At 47.1% G+C, this 15,846-nt stretch overlaps 2 protein-coding genes across 3 annotated transcripts; one reads left to right on the plus strand and one right to left on the minus strand.

Annotated features, from left to right (window-relative positions):
* The first annotated feature begins 3,776 nt into the window (after window positions 1-3,776).
* Window positions 3,777-6,384, plus strand: COPS6 (COP9 signalosome subunit 6). The gene is made up of 10 exons (XM_066274374.1): window positions 3,777-3,876; window positions 4,080-4,205; window positions 4,408-4,539; window positions 4,849-4,937; window positions 5,038-5,100; window positions 5,386-5,433; window positions 5,510-5,624; window positions 5,715-5,807; window positions 5,889-5,989; window positions 6,129-6,384. Exons 1-10 carry the CDS (start codon window positions 3,810-3,812, stop codon window positions 6,267-6,269), a joined length of 975 nt encoding a protein of 324 aa, XP_066130471.1. The 5' UTR covers window positions 3,777-3,809; the 3' UTR covers window positions 6,270-6,384.
* Window positions 6,385-7,199: 815 nt separating this feature from the next.
* Window positions 7,200-15,768, minus strand: MCM7 (minichromosome maintenance complex component 7). 2 transcript variants are annotated; one of them, XM_066274359.1, is made up of 15 exons: window positions 15,634-15,768; window positions 14,392-14,471; window positions 13,895-14,059; window positions 13,141-13,265; window positions 12,885-13,065; window positions 12,546-12,683; window positions 11,605-11,754; window positions 11,258-11,372; window positions 11,051-11,182; window positions 10,729-10,812; window positions 10,054-10,447; window positions 9,695-9,778; window positions 8,593-8,761; window positions 7,739-7,848; window positions 7,200-7,572 (listed from the first exon to the last, which is right to left on the minus strand). In XM_066274359.1, exons 1-15 carry the CDS (start codon window positions 15,662-15,664, stop codon window positions 7,371-7,373), a joined length of 2,160 nt encoding a protein of 719 aa, XP_066130456.1. In that variant the 5' UTR covers window positions 15,665-15,768; the 3' UTR covers window positions 7,200-7,370. The 2 variants fall into 2 exon arrangements, with proteins under 2 accessions (XP_066130456.1, XP_066130455.1); XM_066274358.1 differs by lacking the exon at window positions 15,634-15,768 and adding an exon at window positions 14,821-14,957.
* Between the last annotated feature and the right edge of the window lie 78 nt (window positions 15,769-15,846).

Raw genomic sequence — 15,846 nt, forward strand, 5'->3', positions numbered from 1 at the left:
TTTTTGGTATATGCTCTAGTTTTTATGCAATTTTAATTTCTTTTTGTTACAGTTAATGGCATGCATTGGTTTTTAAATTGGAGTTAAAGGGCAACGACTCTTGGATTGAACATAACCACAAGGCAATTAATGTTTTACAAACATCACTTTTACATAATTGTAGTTGTTTTTAAATGTAAAAAATATTATCTGATAGAAACACCCTCTTATTTTGTTTTAAGATTGAATCATGGCTTCTTCGAGTAGGCGTAAATGTAAGAATAGTCCTGACACCTTCTGTTATATTTATGGCTGTTACACACTTCAACGTCAAAGGCGCAATATTTCATCATTTGTGACATGTGCATATATTGCCTATTTTCAAGTTCCCCTTGGCGATCAAGACAAGAATTGGGCTCCTCATATTGTGTGTCATAATTGTGAGGAAATGCTTCACGACTGGACAAAGGAAAACAGAAAGGAATGCCTTTTGGTATTCCCATGGTTTGGCGTGAACCTAAGAACCACAGCAGTGACTGTTATTTCTGTTTGATCCATACAAAGGGCATCGGCAAGAAAAAAACAGCATATGATCACATATCCTAATATTCCTTCAGCAATACAACCTATCCCACACTCTGAAATACTCCCGGTTCCAGTTTTCAATGGTTTTATTTCTTCTAAGGACGAAGAAAGTGAACATGGTGATCAAGTGTATTTTGATAAGATACATGAGGAAATGGTTGTAGAATCTAAAGGGTCTTCTTCTGATGCCAAGCAGTCATTAATCCCTCAGCAGTTTAGCCAACCCGAATTGAATGACTTAGTAAGAGATTTGGGCTTATCAAAGAAAGCAGCTGAGTTATTAGCCTCCAGGCTTCAAAAAAAGAATGTACTTCACCGCTCAGCTAAAGTATCCCATTTCAGGAAGCGTGAACAAATTTTTGTGGACTTTTTTTCCGAAGACAAACACTTTGTTTACTGTCATGATATCAGTAGTCTTCTCAGCCAGCTAGATGTTCCCACTTACAGTCCAACAGAATGGCGACTATTTCTTGACAGCTCTAAACGGAGTCTGAAATGTGTTCTCCTACACAACGGTAATGTTTATGCAGTGGTTCCAACTGGTTATTCAACTCACCTGCGAGAAGATTATAATGACATAAAATTGTCCTTGACTTTCTGAAGTATGAGGAGCATAACTGGATCATTTGTATGGATTTTTTTTTTTCTTCAGGGACAGAGAGAGAGTCAGAGAGAGGGACAGATAGGGACAGACAGACAGGAACGGAGAGAGATGAGAGGCATCAATCATCAGTTTTTCATTGCAACACCTTAGTTGTTCATTGATTGCTTTCTCATATGTGCCTTGACCACGGGCCTTCAGCAGACCGAGTAACCCCCTGCTTGAGCCATTGACCTTGGGTCCAAGCTGGTAAGCTTTTGCTCAAGCCAGATGAGCCCGTGCTCAAGCTGGCGACCTTGGGGTCTCGAATCTGGGACCTCCGCGTCCCAGACCGATGCTCTATCCACTGCGCCACCGCCCGGTCAGGCCATTTGTGTGGATTTTAAAATGGTAAATTTCCTGCTAGGACAACAGAGAGGTTTCACGAAGTATCCTTGCTTTCTGTGTTTGTGGGACAACCGAGCTCGGGAGAAACACTAGAGACAGAAGGAGTGGGTGAAACGTGAAGCTCTGGAAGTAGGGATGCAAAATATTGTGAATGAACCTGTAGTTAATCGAGACAGGATCATTTTCCCCCTACTTCACATCAAACTTGGCTTAATGAAGCAATTTGTTCAGGCTTTGAATAGAGAAAGTGAATGCTTTCAACATATTATTTCTGCTTTTCCTGCCTTGTCTTTCGAGAAGATAAAAGCAGGTGTATTCGATGGACCTCAAATTCGAACCCTCATCTGTGACGAAGAATTTGCCAGGAAGATGAATAAGGAGGAGAAAGCAGCATGGCAGTCTTTTGTGGCAGTTACAAAGAACTTCCTTGGCAACAAAGAAGCAGAAAACAATGAACTTCTGGTTCAAAGGATGCTGTTGGCTTTCTGCGACATTGGATGTAACATGAGCGTTGAGATTCACTTCCTGAACAGTCAATCACCTTGATAAGTTTCCTGATGAGCAGACTACTGCTGGAGCATCAAACGAGATTGTCCTCAATAAGTACACAAATGCAAGAGCTACAAAAACAAATTTTTGCCCAAATAGAATTTAAATAAGTTTTGCAAAAATTTTATGATTAAAATAAGTGTTTTATTTATTTTTTTTTGTATTTTTCTGAAATTGGAAACAGGGAGGCAGTCAGACAGACTCCCGCATGTGCCCGACCGGGATCCACCCGGCATGCCCACCAGCGGGCGATGCTCTGCCCATCTGGGGCGTTGCTCTGTTGCGACCAGAGCCATTCTAGTGCCTGAGGCAGAGGCCATGGAGCCATCCTCAGCGCCCAGGCCAACTTTTCTCCAATGGAGCCTCCACTGCTGGAGGGGGAGAGACAGAGAGGAAGGAGGGGGGGGGGGTGGAGAAGCAAAATGGGCGCTTCTCCTGTGTGCCCTGGCCAGGAATCGAACCCGGGACTCCTGCACACCAGGCTGACACTCTACCACTGAGCCAACCAGCCAGGGCCAAAATAAGTGTTTTAATATGTTCTGTTTCAAAATTGTAGACAAATTCTGATGCAATCATAACTTTTAGTGTATTAGTGTATTTACTGTATTATATAAATTATTATATTGTCACAAGGATGATGCCCAAGAAGACATTCTACTTCATTATGTTAAACTAAATTATGTTGAAAAATTTACAATAAGATATAAACCTAAAATCTTGAATTGCAAAAAACCTGTAGCTTACAGAGAAAAACGTATGTCAGATTTGAGCTCAGCACAATTGAATTAGCTAAGAACAAGTGTTTTTTGTTGCAACAAAAATTTTGTCCCCATGTGATCGCAGGCCGCCTTGGATTTTATTTTGAAGGTAGTAACATGAGATTTCATTCATTCTGCAATAGACTTAGAACTCGGCAGTCTTATTACAATTTTACTAATGAAAAAAAAAGATGAGGGTGGGGTGGGGTCAAATCAGTGGTGGGATTCAAATAATTTAACATCCAGTTCTCTGTCCTAATGACCGTTTTAAGTATATAAAACAATATACCAAAAGATAGTTTATTATTTTGTGCATTTAATACTTAAATAAGAATAAAAGAGGTACACAAAACTAGATTGTAAGAGTTTTAAAATACTAATTAAAAATATTAATACCTGACAAAAAACAGTAAAACTTATTTACGATATTTCCATATTGCTTCTTGATTGGCATTTTTACATGCAATTTTTTTCACCTATGAGTGGACTGAGCATTACTGTCAGCGCTCAGAATACACTGTTGCGCAGATGAACCTTAAAAGAGTAAGGACTATAAATCTGTCATTTTCACACTGGACGGCTGCCCATGCACCCACCTTAGAGGGAACCCTGATTACACGTGCCATTTTATCAATCAGTTCCTGAACTTAACAAAAATTAGGTAAGGGTTCTGTCAAACCGGTGCAAACCAGTTGAATCCCACCATTGAGTCAAAGAAATCGTTGGAGGCCAGCCGCAGAGGAGAGGCGGGATGTGGATGTAGGAAAATCCACCAGCTTCAGGGCGCTGGGGGTCTTGAGCTTTCCCGCCCAAAGGCCAGCCCAGGATTGATAGGAATAGCCATTGCCACCTGGCGCCAGAGTAGGCACTCGTCCCAGGGACACTGCGCATGCGCCTCGCCGGACGGAAGCCGGGAGGGGGCGGGGCCCAGGCTGGCGGGCGCGGGGAAAATGGCGGCGGCGGCAGCTGCGGCGAACGGCACGGGTGGGAGCAGCGGGATGGAGGTGGATGCAGCAGGTAATGGGCTCCGCGGTAGCGGCCTCTGTAGACCGCCTTCGGGGTCGTCAAGGCCGCCTTCTGGGTCCTGGAAGAAGTCAGGAGGGCGGACGGAACATCGCCCCCTGGGGTAACTTGGGGGAAGGATGTATGGCCCAGACTGCCATCTCCAGGGAAGAACCTGGGCCCCGGCTCTCACCGTCTCTCCTTTCCTCCACCCTTAGTAGTCCCCAGCGTGATGGCTTCCGGAGTGACTGGGAGTGTTTCAGTCGCTCTTCATCCCCTTGTCATTCTCAACATCTCAGACCATTGGATTCGAATGCGCTCCCAGGAGGGGCGGCCAATGCAGGGTGAGTGTTCTGCCTCATTCTGCAACCTCCTCTGGTCATCTCCCCCAGATAGTGGTCTTTTTAACTTCGTTTTCTGAAGCCAGTTGCCCCTTGCCCAAATCACCTTTCTTCACTACTTGGTGCATAACCCTCTGGCTATAGTGATTAGGGAAGTTTTGGGATTTCTTATCCTCAACTGTTAACGTGCCTTTCTCTTCCCCAGTGATTGGGGCTCTGATCGGGAAGCAGGAGGGCCGAAATATCGAGGTGATGAACTCCTTTGAGCTGCTGTCACACACCGTTGAAGAGAAGATTATCATTGACAAGGAATATTATTACACCAAGGAGGAGCAGTGTGAGAGGGGAATAGAAGTGGGATCAGAAAAAAAGAGTGGGAAAGATGGAAGGGATCAGGAAGAAATAAACAGGATATGGGATGAATGTGGTGGAAAAGTGGAGAGTAGATGAAGAGATCTCAGAAAAGAACGCGTTCAGGTATTCTGCTCAAAGATAGTAAAGGATAAGGGATAGAAGTGTTAATTATTCTAAGCTGAGCCAGGATTTGAGGGGGGAGGGGAAAAGCTGATGAAAAATACATCAGGAGCTTCAAATTAAGGAAGGATGGTTAAAGAAATAATTTGTGTTCTGGCCCCTTTCTCTCCAGTTAAACAAGTATTCAAGGAGCTGGAGTTTCTGGGTTGGTATACCACAGGAGGGCCACCTGACCCCTCTGACATCCATGTCCATAAGCAGGTATACCTGCTCACACATGTGCATGTTGGGACAGAATAGAGGAAGAGGGGAAGAAGAAAAATGAACATTGATATTTGTGTCTATCATCTTCCTTTTCCAGGTGTGCGAGATAATTGAGAGCCCCCTCTTTCTTAAGTTGAACCCTATGACCAAGCACACGGATGTGAGTACACTGACCACACACACTCACTTTGTCATGCTTTTCTGTCACTATGCAGATCTTTTATCCTTATTCCCTTTTACTATGACATCTCTGATGAGTTGAATCTCCATTCTGCCACTTACCAGCTGTGTGACTTTGGGTTTGTCATTTAATCTCTAACCTGCATTTGCCTCATTTGTAAAATGGAGATAATCCCTCCGTCCTTGGGTTTAAAGAGAAAGGGCTAAGCCCAATTTTTAGCACACAGGCTTATGAGTGTTTGAGCAGTTCTCCGTTTCTTTACAGCTTCCCGTCAGCGTTTTTGAGTCTGTCATCGATATAATCAATGGAGAGGTAATGCCCTACCTTTCAACCCTCAGATCCTGCCCCTGGTGCTTCCTGCTTTTGACTCTCCCTATGTGCTCCACAGGCTACAATGCTGTTTGCTGAACTGACCTATACTCTGGCCACAGAGGAAGCTGAACGCATTGGTGTAGACCATGTGGCCCGAATGACAGCAACAGGCAGTGGAGAGAACTCCACTGGTAAGTGAGGCTGTAGGAGTTCCTTGCACGGCAGGGGAGGTGTGGTTACAGCCTCCTCAACTGTGGTGGCCTGTCCCCATCCCCCTTTAGTGGCTGAACATCTGATAGCACAGCATAGCGCCATCAAGATGCTGCACAGCCGCGTCAAGCTCATCTTGGAGTACGTCAAGGCCTCTGAAGCAGGTAGGACAGAGGTATCCCTGGCACCTTTCTTCTTCTGGGGAAGTGACAGCATCGACATTAATGCAGCCTTTTTGTCTTTAGGAGAGGTCCCCTTTAACCATGAGATCCTGCGGGAAGCCTATGCTCTGTGTCACTGCCTCCCAGTACTCAGCACAGACAAGTTTAAGACAGACTTTTATGATGTGAGTATAAAACTCAGGATGGGGAGGTGGGCCTTAACTGTCATTTCTGCATGCAGCACAGTGGGACTCAGCGGTTCCCTGGGCATGCTGTGAGGGACCCAGATCCCATGGGGAACTGGTTCTTTCTGTTCTCTCCCAGCAATGCAATGATGTGGGGCTCATGGCCTACCTTGGCACCATCACCAAAACATGCAACACCATGAACCAGTTCGTGAACAAGTTCAACGTCCTCTATGATCGACAAGGCATCGGCAGGAGGATGCGGGGTCTCTTCTTCTGAGTACTTGAAGAGATGATGCACAGGGGTCAGACAACTATCCCAGAGGGGAGGGGCGCTACTCTCCCTTTAGAGAAACCTGTCATTAATAAAAGGGGAGCAGCCCCTCAGCACCCCTTCCAGTGGCTCTGTCCTCTGTTAGGTAACAGGTTTCTCAACTTGGATGGATCTTAAAGGAGGCCCTTGGTTCCAGCCTTGCTCAGAGATGCTGAGGTCCCTTATTAACCTCTTTTGCATACTTTGCAGTGGTTATGTTCTCACTACCACTTGAAGTGATTCCATTTCTGGGTGTCAGGTCAGATGGACTTCCACATCTCCCTATAAGACTGTCAGGGACAACTGAAAGCTTTGATCCTGTGGGCACTGACTGTTACCAAGAGATGCTCCCCGATTATTGTGAATACTGAATGCTTCCTAAACTATGTATGTATGTGTCTGACTCAGGCACCTCAGCTCTATGAGGAAGTACTAGCATTCATACTTTAGAAGTAAGGCCATGTGGTATAAACATGGGGACCATTCTATGCAATTATAACATTCCCACATGCCTTTCCTCCAGGTCCCTCATTTCCATTACACTTTATAGACTTTCAAGTAGCTGAGGACTACTAGGGAAGGGTAATGAGATGTCTGCTGGAGGCATTTCAGAAGAAGAGTTGGTGTGGAAAGGCCCATGTTTCATACTGCCACTGTATCCTGAGAACCTGAGTGGCACACAGAAGTAGGTCCAATATACATGAGGTCCAATGAGGGGAGATCTGGGTAAATCAGTCTATAAAGTGGGATTCCTACTCCTTGCTGCATCCCTTGTCTGTATTAGTGCTTGGCAGGTACTTGACTCCATGCATTTAACTGAGTGGATGGCAGATATGTATAAAGTAAACAAGATCTGAATCTAGAACACATAATACACCTCATTTTAAAAGAAGGTGGTAATCTACAAACACTTTATTAGCAAAAAGAAAAATGAATAAAACAAGTGCAACTCAGAAAACAGAAGGGATCCTCCTTTCTCATGGGCATTGTTAGGCCTTTAAAGGAAGAGAGAGGGTAGGGCTTAAAGCACTGTATGCAGAGTAGACTTGTGTCTCAGGTAGACTGGAATCAGACAAAAGTAATCCGAGTCCGGGCAGTATTGACTTGCCAGACATTTAATTCCTCATACTCATCTAGAGCTGCCTGGAATTGGGCAGGTGTGAAACCACGAGATATGCAGCGCTGCTCTGCCTCAGAAAACCGGACACTTCTGCCTTCTGTGACCAACTCTCGGACAGTAGCAAATACCACATCTGCTGGTCTCTGGGTCCTGAAGGAAAAAAGCATGGGTAAGATCAGGGTACAAATGAGCAATCAACACATCAGAGAATAGTGTCAGAATTTTGAGGCCATCACTGCAGAAGCCACAAGGATAAGTGGTCTGCTCAAGAAAGTCAAGGTTAACACCTGATTTCCTTTTCCATTAAACCACTCACCTAGCTGTTTGTCCCTTGTCACTCAGAAGTGAGTCCTTAGACATCTCCATTAGCCTTATGGCTTCATTCACATCTTCCTTTTCCACTGTGTCCACCATTCGCAGGCGTGCCTAAGGGGAAGGTAGGGACAGAAGGGAACAGGAGGAGGGGAGTAGAACAGTCAGGGAACCTCCTTCTGTGTTGCCTACTCACAAAATGAGTGGAGGCCCCCTGCCCACCCCCACAAACATCCGCAGTGAGGGGCCGGCACTGTCAGACCGAGACAAGTGCAATGCCCAGGGCAGCGTCCAGCAATTGCCCAAGTCTCCGCCTCTCAACACTGGCCAGTCCCGGTGTTCAGCTGTCCTGTGAGGGAGACTAGACCCTTCAGATTTTCACTGGGCTCCCCACCATGACAGCTTGGGGAGCTCAGCCTAGAAGGCAACTGGCGGAGAGGTTGTATCCCTGGGGCTCGGGAAGTGCTAGCTCAGCAGTAGGTCAGGTAATCACACTACCTGCACGAACAGCACTTTGGAGCCCCCAGGACTAAGGTCCAAGATGTGAGGACAGAAATGAAGGTTTCTAGCACAGGAGCTAGGACACAGTGGAATTCACCCCACCCATCACTGCAGTGAGGTTTGAGAAACAGGGAGAAGGCCTTTCCCTCCATGGACGCTGTGCGTGCCCTGCTGGAGCAGCAAGTACCCACAGTGCGGTAGCACGGAGAGGACCACTATCTGCACTGTCAGCACTTTAGCTCCGGCAGGGCTTGAGTAGAAGGGAGGAGGCAGCAAAAAAGGATGTTACAACAGGTTGCCAGTTAAGTGTCAAAATAGACAACCCTCCCAACAACAGAACAGGAACTGGGCACTCACCAGAGCAGTGGACAGTCGCAGAATAGCCAGCAGTGTCCTGGCGGAAGTATAGGTGGCATCCTTACTAGCCCAAGCTTCTCTCCTCATCTCCACATATGCTGCTGTGATATAGTCGGCCAGAGACTCTGGCACTGTGGGCTGCTTCTCCCTGCACATAGCTATGTATCGTCTGCAAGAAAGGTTTGTGGGAAAGGAAAAAAGAGGGATGAAGAGTATTTTTTTTTTCTGCTTAAATTTCTGATTTAAGAAAACTCTTAGGCCTGACCTGTGGTGGCGCAGTGGATAAAGCGTCGACCTGGAAATGCTGAGGTCGCCGGTTCGAAACCCTGGACTTGCCTGGTCAAGGCACATATGCGAGTTGATGCTTCCAGCTCCTCCCCCCTTCTCTCTCTCTGTCTCTCCTCTCTCTGTCTCCCTCTCCTAATGAGTAAATTAAAAAAACAAAAAACAACTCTTGGGACTAGGGGATAACTTTGAAGTGGAAAAAAAGAATTATCTGTGCGGCTTAAACATCTGATGCATTTCTCTGTGCATCCCAAATTATTTCCAACTTTTAATGTCACGAGAAATGGTCAAGTCCCCTCCTCTGAGCATGATATAGGTAAAGGGAACAAATGCACAAGATGGGGCAAAAGTAAGCTTCAAGTTGTGCGCAAAACCTAAGTTTATTGTTTTATTTATTACAGTATTTTCCATACAAACTGTACACCTAATTTTTCCCCACCCTGTATTGTTTAAGACAATTGTTTACTTGAAGAGAATAGAAAACAGGAAAGAAAAGGGTTTACTGGGGGTCTTTGCACAGACCTGTGGAGAAAACAGTGGCATCAAGAATCCATGGGGCAGGACCCAGCTTTGCCTAAAATTTAAACCTGCCTCATCCAAGCCAGGTCAGAGGTATGTAAGATTGATTCTGATATGTGTTCTTGTGTGGCCAGGCTGGGGACCTAGACTCAATGTTCTCAGATTCAGGACATTGAACAAGGCAGACTGAGGGTGGTAGTAAAACACATACTCTTAAGACAAAACTTTTCAGGAGACACGCAAGACCCAAGACACTGCCACACAGTTGCCTATTCAACTCCTTATTCAACTCTCCTACCTCATAAGCTTCATGTCCAAAGGTTCAAACTGAGCAGGAGGCTGCCGACTGTGCTGGTGTACATAGGTGATATGCTGAGCCAACCTGGGAATAGTAGAGGCAAGAAGGAACTCTTTTTGGTGCTACACACCCTGTGCCCCAACTGTCTTCCTCCCTCAGCTCCACCATCTCTTCATAGCTTGGCAAGGACAAACATTCCCGGAAAACCCTTAATAGCGTTTCAGCCCAGACCCACCATTTCCCTAACAACTGTGCAGCAGTTTTCATGAGCAGAGAGCTTTCCAGTTTCTCCTTCCTCACTCCCTCCCCCCCCACCAAATCATTAAGAGATGTCTCCTTGAGTGTTGAGCTTCATTCACCGTAGGTCATTGTCTCGGTCAGGGCGGTCCTGGATCAACCAGAGGAGGTCAAATCTGGAAAGGAGTGCAGCAGGAAGCTGTATGTTCTGTTCCAGGCTGCGGCGAGGGTTGTAGCGCCCATATGCAGGATTGGCAGCAGCCAGGATAGAGCAGCGGGCATTGAGTGTGGTTAGTATGCCTGCCTTGGCAATTGAGATGGTCTGTTGCTCCATGACCTCATGGATGGCTGTGCGGTCGGCCTCAGCCATCTTGTCAAACTCATCAATGCAGCACACACCCTGGTCAGCCAGTACAAGGGCCCCACCCTCTAAAGTCAGTTCTCCAGTCACTGAGTCTCTCAGCACAGCTGCTGTAAGCCCCACGCCAGAGGAGCCTCGACCTGTCGTGTACTGGCCTGAATGGCAAGGTCAGGGAGAGAGAAAATAAGAAGACATGTTTAGGAAAGGAACAAGAAAAAGAGCAAGAAAAGGGCAAAGGAGACAAATAACGGGGGCAGTAAGGTGATCTACTCTACTGACCCATCCAGGCCTTCCTGGGTTAAAGATCTATGGGCTCTTTGGCAGTATCTTCCTTCCCCAACCCTCTCCCACTTTCCAAACCCCCTAAAGGAAGAGACTAAACATGGTGGTCCTACCCGTTTTCTACAGTTACCTTTGCCAGGGTCTGATTACTCACTGCGAGGGGCCAAGCGATCAATGTAAGACAGGAGCTGAGACTTAGCCACACCAGGATCCCCCATCAGGCAGATGTTGATGTTGCCTGGAAGAAGGGAAAGAAGCCCCTGTGACTATTCTTTTAATCCAAGATGTCTAACAACAGAAAAATACTTTTAAAGTCTGCCACTGTCCCCACACCAAGGACTTTCTCCCAATTCTTCTCTGTGCCCATGAAACCAAGATGCCAACTTGTTAATTTTGTGATCTAAAGGGACACTAGTTCTTCTCATCCCTTCTTCTAAATGCCTTGTTACCCAAGCCTCTCCTTCATTTCCTCTTACCCCTGATTTTCATGCCCCGAGGAGACTGGTCCACACCTCCCACCAGCAGGAGCAGCAGCGCCTTCTTTACATCCTCATGTCCATATATCTCTGGGGCAATGGAAGCTGCCAGTTTTTCATAGAAATCCTCCTCTGAGGAAAAGCAAAAAATTAGGGGGAAAAAAGTGCTAGGAAGAAACATTTCCAGTGTTCCCCTCAGACCCTCACCTGCAATTTGCCTCAGCTCCTCCCTGCTCAGTTCTCCAGACCCAGACTCATCATCTTCACTCTTGTTCATCTTCACAATCCGATGGGCTTCCAAGTAAGTTTCCGAAAGTAAGCCCTTGAACAGGAAAAGACCAAGATGTGAAAGTCCCTTTAACTTACCCACCCACAGGATTCCTTCAAAAATTCCCAACAAAACCCTTCATTCTATTTTGTTTTACGGGGGCAGTAAGGTGATCTACTCTACTGACCCATCCAGGGTCAGCTAATAGTTTTCCATGTGGGTATGGCGAGAATGAGTAGGCAAGAGAGAATACAGAACACTTCTCATTTCAAACTTCTCTCCTTACCTGTACCACCTGCCGGAACCCAGTGCGCAAGATTGGCAAGAAGATACCAGTGACACTGACGTGGTCCCCGGGCTGGGCAATCCGTGTGTTCTCTCCTTCTATCAACACTGTGATACTCCGAGGGATATTTCCAACGGGCACTTGGTCACTCTATGGAGGATAAGGGTGAACAGGCAAGGAAAAAGGAACATAAGTCCCCCAAGGACCTAAGCGCCTTCCTAGGCAATGCCACTCTAATACCTCTTGGCCTGCCCACCTTCACATGAGCCAAAAGGAGGAAAATGGTGAAGATCTCCTTTACCACTTCCCTTCCCAGCTTGATCAAAAAGTTCTAGTTAAACATCCCTCCTGTTCTAGGTGACTTCTCTGCCTCAGCTCTTCCTTCTTTTTTTTTCTGTCTTCCACTCCATGAGTGACTACACCAGGGGTCCCCAAACTTTTTACACAGGGGGCCAGTTCACTGTCCCTCAGACAGTTGGAGCACCAGACTATAAAAAAAAACTATGAACAAATCCTTATGCACGCTGCACATATCTTATTTTTAAAGTAAAAAAACAAAACGGGACAAATACAATATTTAAAATAAAGAACAAGTAAATTTAAATCAACAAACTGACCAGTATTTCAATGGGAACTATGGGCCTGCTTTTGGCTAATGAGATGGTCAATGTCTGGTTCCATATTTGTCACTGCTAGCCGTAACAAGTGATACGATGCACTTCTGGAGCTGTGACGCGTGCGTCCCACATACTGTACATGAGTGGCGCCACCACATACAGTGCTCCTCTCACTGACCACCAATGAAAGAGGTGCCCATTCCAGAAATGCGGCAGGGGCTGGACAAATAGCCTCAGGGGGCCGCAGTTTGGGGACCCCTGGACTACACTATTCAAATTGACTCCCATGTTCCACCTTCCCTGGGCAATATACTCCAAACTCACATGTTCTTGCATCTTCATCTCCTGGAATTTGATGAATTTGGACCCACGCGTCTGCAGATAGAGCCGCCCTCCTGAGCGGTTGGTTTGGCACTCTTGGCTTGGGCACATGATCAGAGGCATGAAAGTAGGAGACTGGATCTATGATGTAAGAAGGCACCAGAGAAAATCAGAAGGAGCTACTTAAAGTCAGTCACTTGAATCACATTTCATTTCATGAAACCATCAAGGATATCTTGAACTACTCTAGGACAACATTGCCAGACAAATATCAACAGAGAAAATTCTTACAAACACCACTAACAATGTTAAGTATGTTCCTGTTCCTTATTTCATACATACCGGCTGGTAGGTCTCTGCCCCACACTGGTCACAAGTGTAAGTAGCTACCACCATTCTTGGTTTGACTTCAGAGACACGAGTGACGATTCCGCGCACAGTTACCAATTTCCCTACAGAGTCAGCCCGTACTTCCCGGATCACACGTGGCTTATTACTGCTTGGGCCTTGAAAGTACAGTTCACTAAGGGAAAAAAAAGTCATTAGTAAGGTCCTGGAGAACAAATTTCCCCACTCTCCCTCCACTGAGACCACTCACAATCTACGCATTAGTTCAGGAGGGTACTGGTTCTGGGGGCTTCGAGCTGCCACAGGGTCTCTGCTCCGCTGCTCCATCATCAGCCGGTGCTCAATGTAAACATCCAGAACATCTTTATTGACCACCTAGAAGCAAGAAGATAGGGAATAAAGAACATCAGGCAGTGACCTGTGGTGGCGCAGTGGATGGAGAGTCGGACTGGGATGCAGAGAACCCGGGTCCATGACCCCGAGGTCGCCAGCTTGAGCCCGGGCTCATCTGGTTTGAGCAAAAGCCCACCAGCTGGAACCCAAAGTCGCTGGCTCCAGCAAGGCGTTACTTGGTCTGCTGAAGGCCCGCAGTCAAGGCACATATGAGAAAGCAGTCAATGAACAACTAAGGTGTTGCAACGCGCAATGAAAAACTAATAATTGATGTTTCTCATCTCTCTCCATTCCTGTTTATCCCTCTCTGACTCACTGTCTCTGTAAAAAAATAAATTTAAAAAATAAGTGTTGACCTGGAACACTGAGGTTGCTGGCTCTAAACCCTGGGCTTGCCCGGTCAAGGCACATATGGAAGTTGATGTGTCCTGTTCCTGACCCCTTCTCTCTCCCCCTCTCTAAAGTGAATAAATAAAATCTAAAACAAACGGACAAAACACTAGGCAGAAATCATTCTTCTCTTTACCGCCAGCTTAGAAAACATTAACATCTGAGAAGTTTCCTGACATAACTATACGTTCCTTGTCCTGTATTTTCCTGCAAACACTCACCTCCCGCTCCTTGTACTGGGGCAGCAGCTCTTGAACAGAATCAGCAAAAAGCCTTGCATAGCGCTTGGTGTTTTCACAAATTGAATCCACCAACTCAGGGTCCTCCTCGGCCACATCATCTAGGTCTATGTACAATGCCACTTGTTCCCGATGAGCCAACTGAACCTGGGGTGGGAAGAGTCAGGAACACTTCAGAGCCAAGTCTGCTCTGCTCGACACTGTTCACATGCACCAACCCATCTCACTGTGTGCTCAGGGCGGATTCCAGGCCTTCACAGGGGAGGAAGAGCAGTGTGAGATAGAACAATACTCACTTATTACCCACAAAAGACAGCCTCTCTCAGCTCCCCAAATCATTTTATCATAATGTATTACAGTCACCAAATATCAGGTACCAAACTACACGTGTCACATACAAATATACTTGCTGAAATAAACTAGGCCACCTCTCACAGCTCTGTAAGTGACCACCCAACTCCCTCTAATCTTAGACTTACCAACTGGTTTCCATATTTGAACTGCTTCTTGCCAAACTCATCATCCTGGTAAAACTCTTGCAGAAATTTCTTCACCTTTTCTGTAATGTAAATGTAAAATCATGAGAATCAACCTTCCTTTCTTTCACATATCTTACTGTAAACCCCTCAAACAACAGTTTAAGAAACAAACTTTCCATAAGAACTAATTAGTTATGTAAACATTTAAATCACTCTACATAACCCTCCCCAAACTGGGCAGAAGAACTCCTTTTCACGAGTCTGTTTTTATCTAGAAAATCAGGGGCACCTGCAGTTTAGAGTATTACTCAACACCCTCTCCCTGGGGAATTCCAGTCTCTGCCTTCGTTAGAAATCTCAGTGCCCTTTCCCAAAGGCCCGCCACTACCGGCAGCACACTCAAGTCTCAAGGTTCTTAGCTTTTCTTACACTCGAATGATTCCCCCTTTTCTTTCGGTCCCTTAAATCTCGGCCACCAGGCCCATCCTTCACCCCACCCCCTCTCCCGCCACTGCTTCCGCTCTTAGTAAACAAAGAAGCACATGGGCCCAGATGCAGCCTCCTCACAGCCCGGGGATTCCTCCGCCTAGGGCGGGAGCCCGCTCGGCGATTGGCCGGCTGGACCGGGCCCTTCCGTCTTCCCCCTCCCCGCCCCACTTCCTCCTCCTGGCCTCGCGTTAAAAGCCCTAAATCCAGGCACGCCCCACCCTCAGTAGCTCTCTCCAAGGCTACCGCGCGGAAGGACACTGTTTACACACGACCCTCCCCCAGCGGTTTCGCGCAACTTCCGCTCTTCTTCACTTCCGCTTGTAGGTTGTCCTAAAATGGCCAATCCCCACGCACAGCGGTTGTGGCTAACCCGCCCCTGGGGTTTACCGTCTCGAGGGCGCGGGCACTACTGAAAAGCGCGGAAGAAAGCGGGACCGTCGGTGTTCTGATTCTAATCTACACTCTAGATAGGGTCCCTTGAGGTTCCAGTCTCTCCCCGTGACGAAGCCTTCCCCACTCCAATACGACCCCCACTCCATTTCCCGGACACGATCACCGGTTTTTCTCCGATCTCGGGTCTGCGCGCGCCTCCCAGGCACCGTCTGCCTCAGATTCCCCCGCCTCCGAACCCGGGCTCTGACCTCGCGTACCGAGTCCAGCCCCCCCCCCCCCCAGGACCTCAGCTCACACCAACAGGTGTTGGTCAGGAGGTTTCCTGCTAAAGACAGACCGCCCAAGCTTGTAGATGCTCACCTTTCTCGAGCGTGTAGTCCTTAAGTGCCATCGCTGCTGAGGGCCGTGCACCAGCAGCTGGCGGGCTCAAGGGTCTCAGGCAGCGAACGTACGCGCGGCGGACTGCGACTGACCAACCGAAATTGGCGCGAAACGTCGCCCAACACGTGACCGGCGCCGCTACATGCGGACCAATCCAAGAGGAGACCCTGTGTCCCTCCCACTTGCCGCGGG

The sequence above is a fragment of the Saccopteryx bilineata genome, chromosome 4 (assembly GCF_036850765.1).
Source record: "Saccopteryx bilineata isolate mSacBil1 chromosome 4, mSacBil1_pri_phased_curated, whole genome shotgun sequence".
Taxonomy (NCBI): Eukaryota; Metazoa; Chordata; class Mammalia; order Chiroptera; family Emballonuridae; genus Saccopteryx; species Saccopteryx bilineata.

What these genes read in the sequence shown, in the direction of transcription:
- COPS6 (XM_066274374.1), top strand. Translation starts at nt 3,810, where the DNA reads ATGGCGGCGGCGGCAGCTGCGGCGAACGGCACGGGTGGGAGCAGCGGG. An exon ending in GATGGAGGTGGATGCAGCAG is followed by an intron (nt 3,877 to 4,079) that starts GTAATGGGCTCC and finishes CTCCACCCTTAG; the next exon opens with TAGTCCCCAGCGTGATGGCT. An exon ending in CAGTGGAGAGAACTCCACTG is followed by an intron (nt 5,625 to 5,714) that starts GTAAGTGAGGCT and finishes ATCCCCCTTTAG; the next exon opens with TGGCTGAACATCTGATAGCA.
- MCM7 (XM_066274359.1), bottom strand. Translation starts at nt 15,664, where the DNA reads ATGGCACTTAAGGACTACACGCTCGAGAAAG. An exon ending in TCGGGGCATGAAAATCAGGG is followed by an intron (nt 10,813 to 11,050) that starts GTAAGAGGAAAT and finishes CCCTTCTTCCAG; the next exon opens with GCAACATCAACATCTGCCTG. An exon ending in TTGGACATGAAGCTTATGAG is followed by an intron (nt 8,762 to 9,694) that starts GTAGGAGAGTTG and finishes CCTTTCTTGCAG; the next exon opens with ACGATACATAGCTATGTGCA.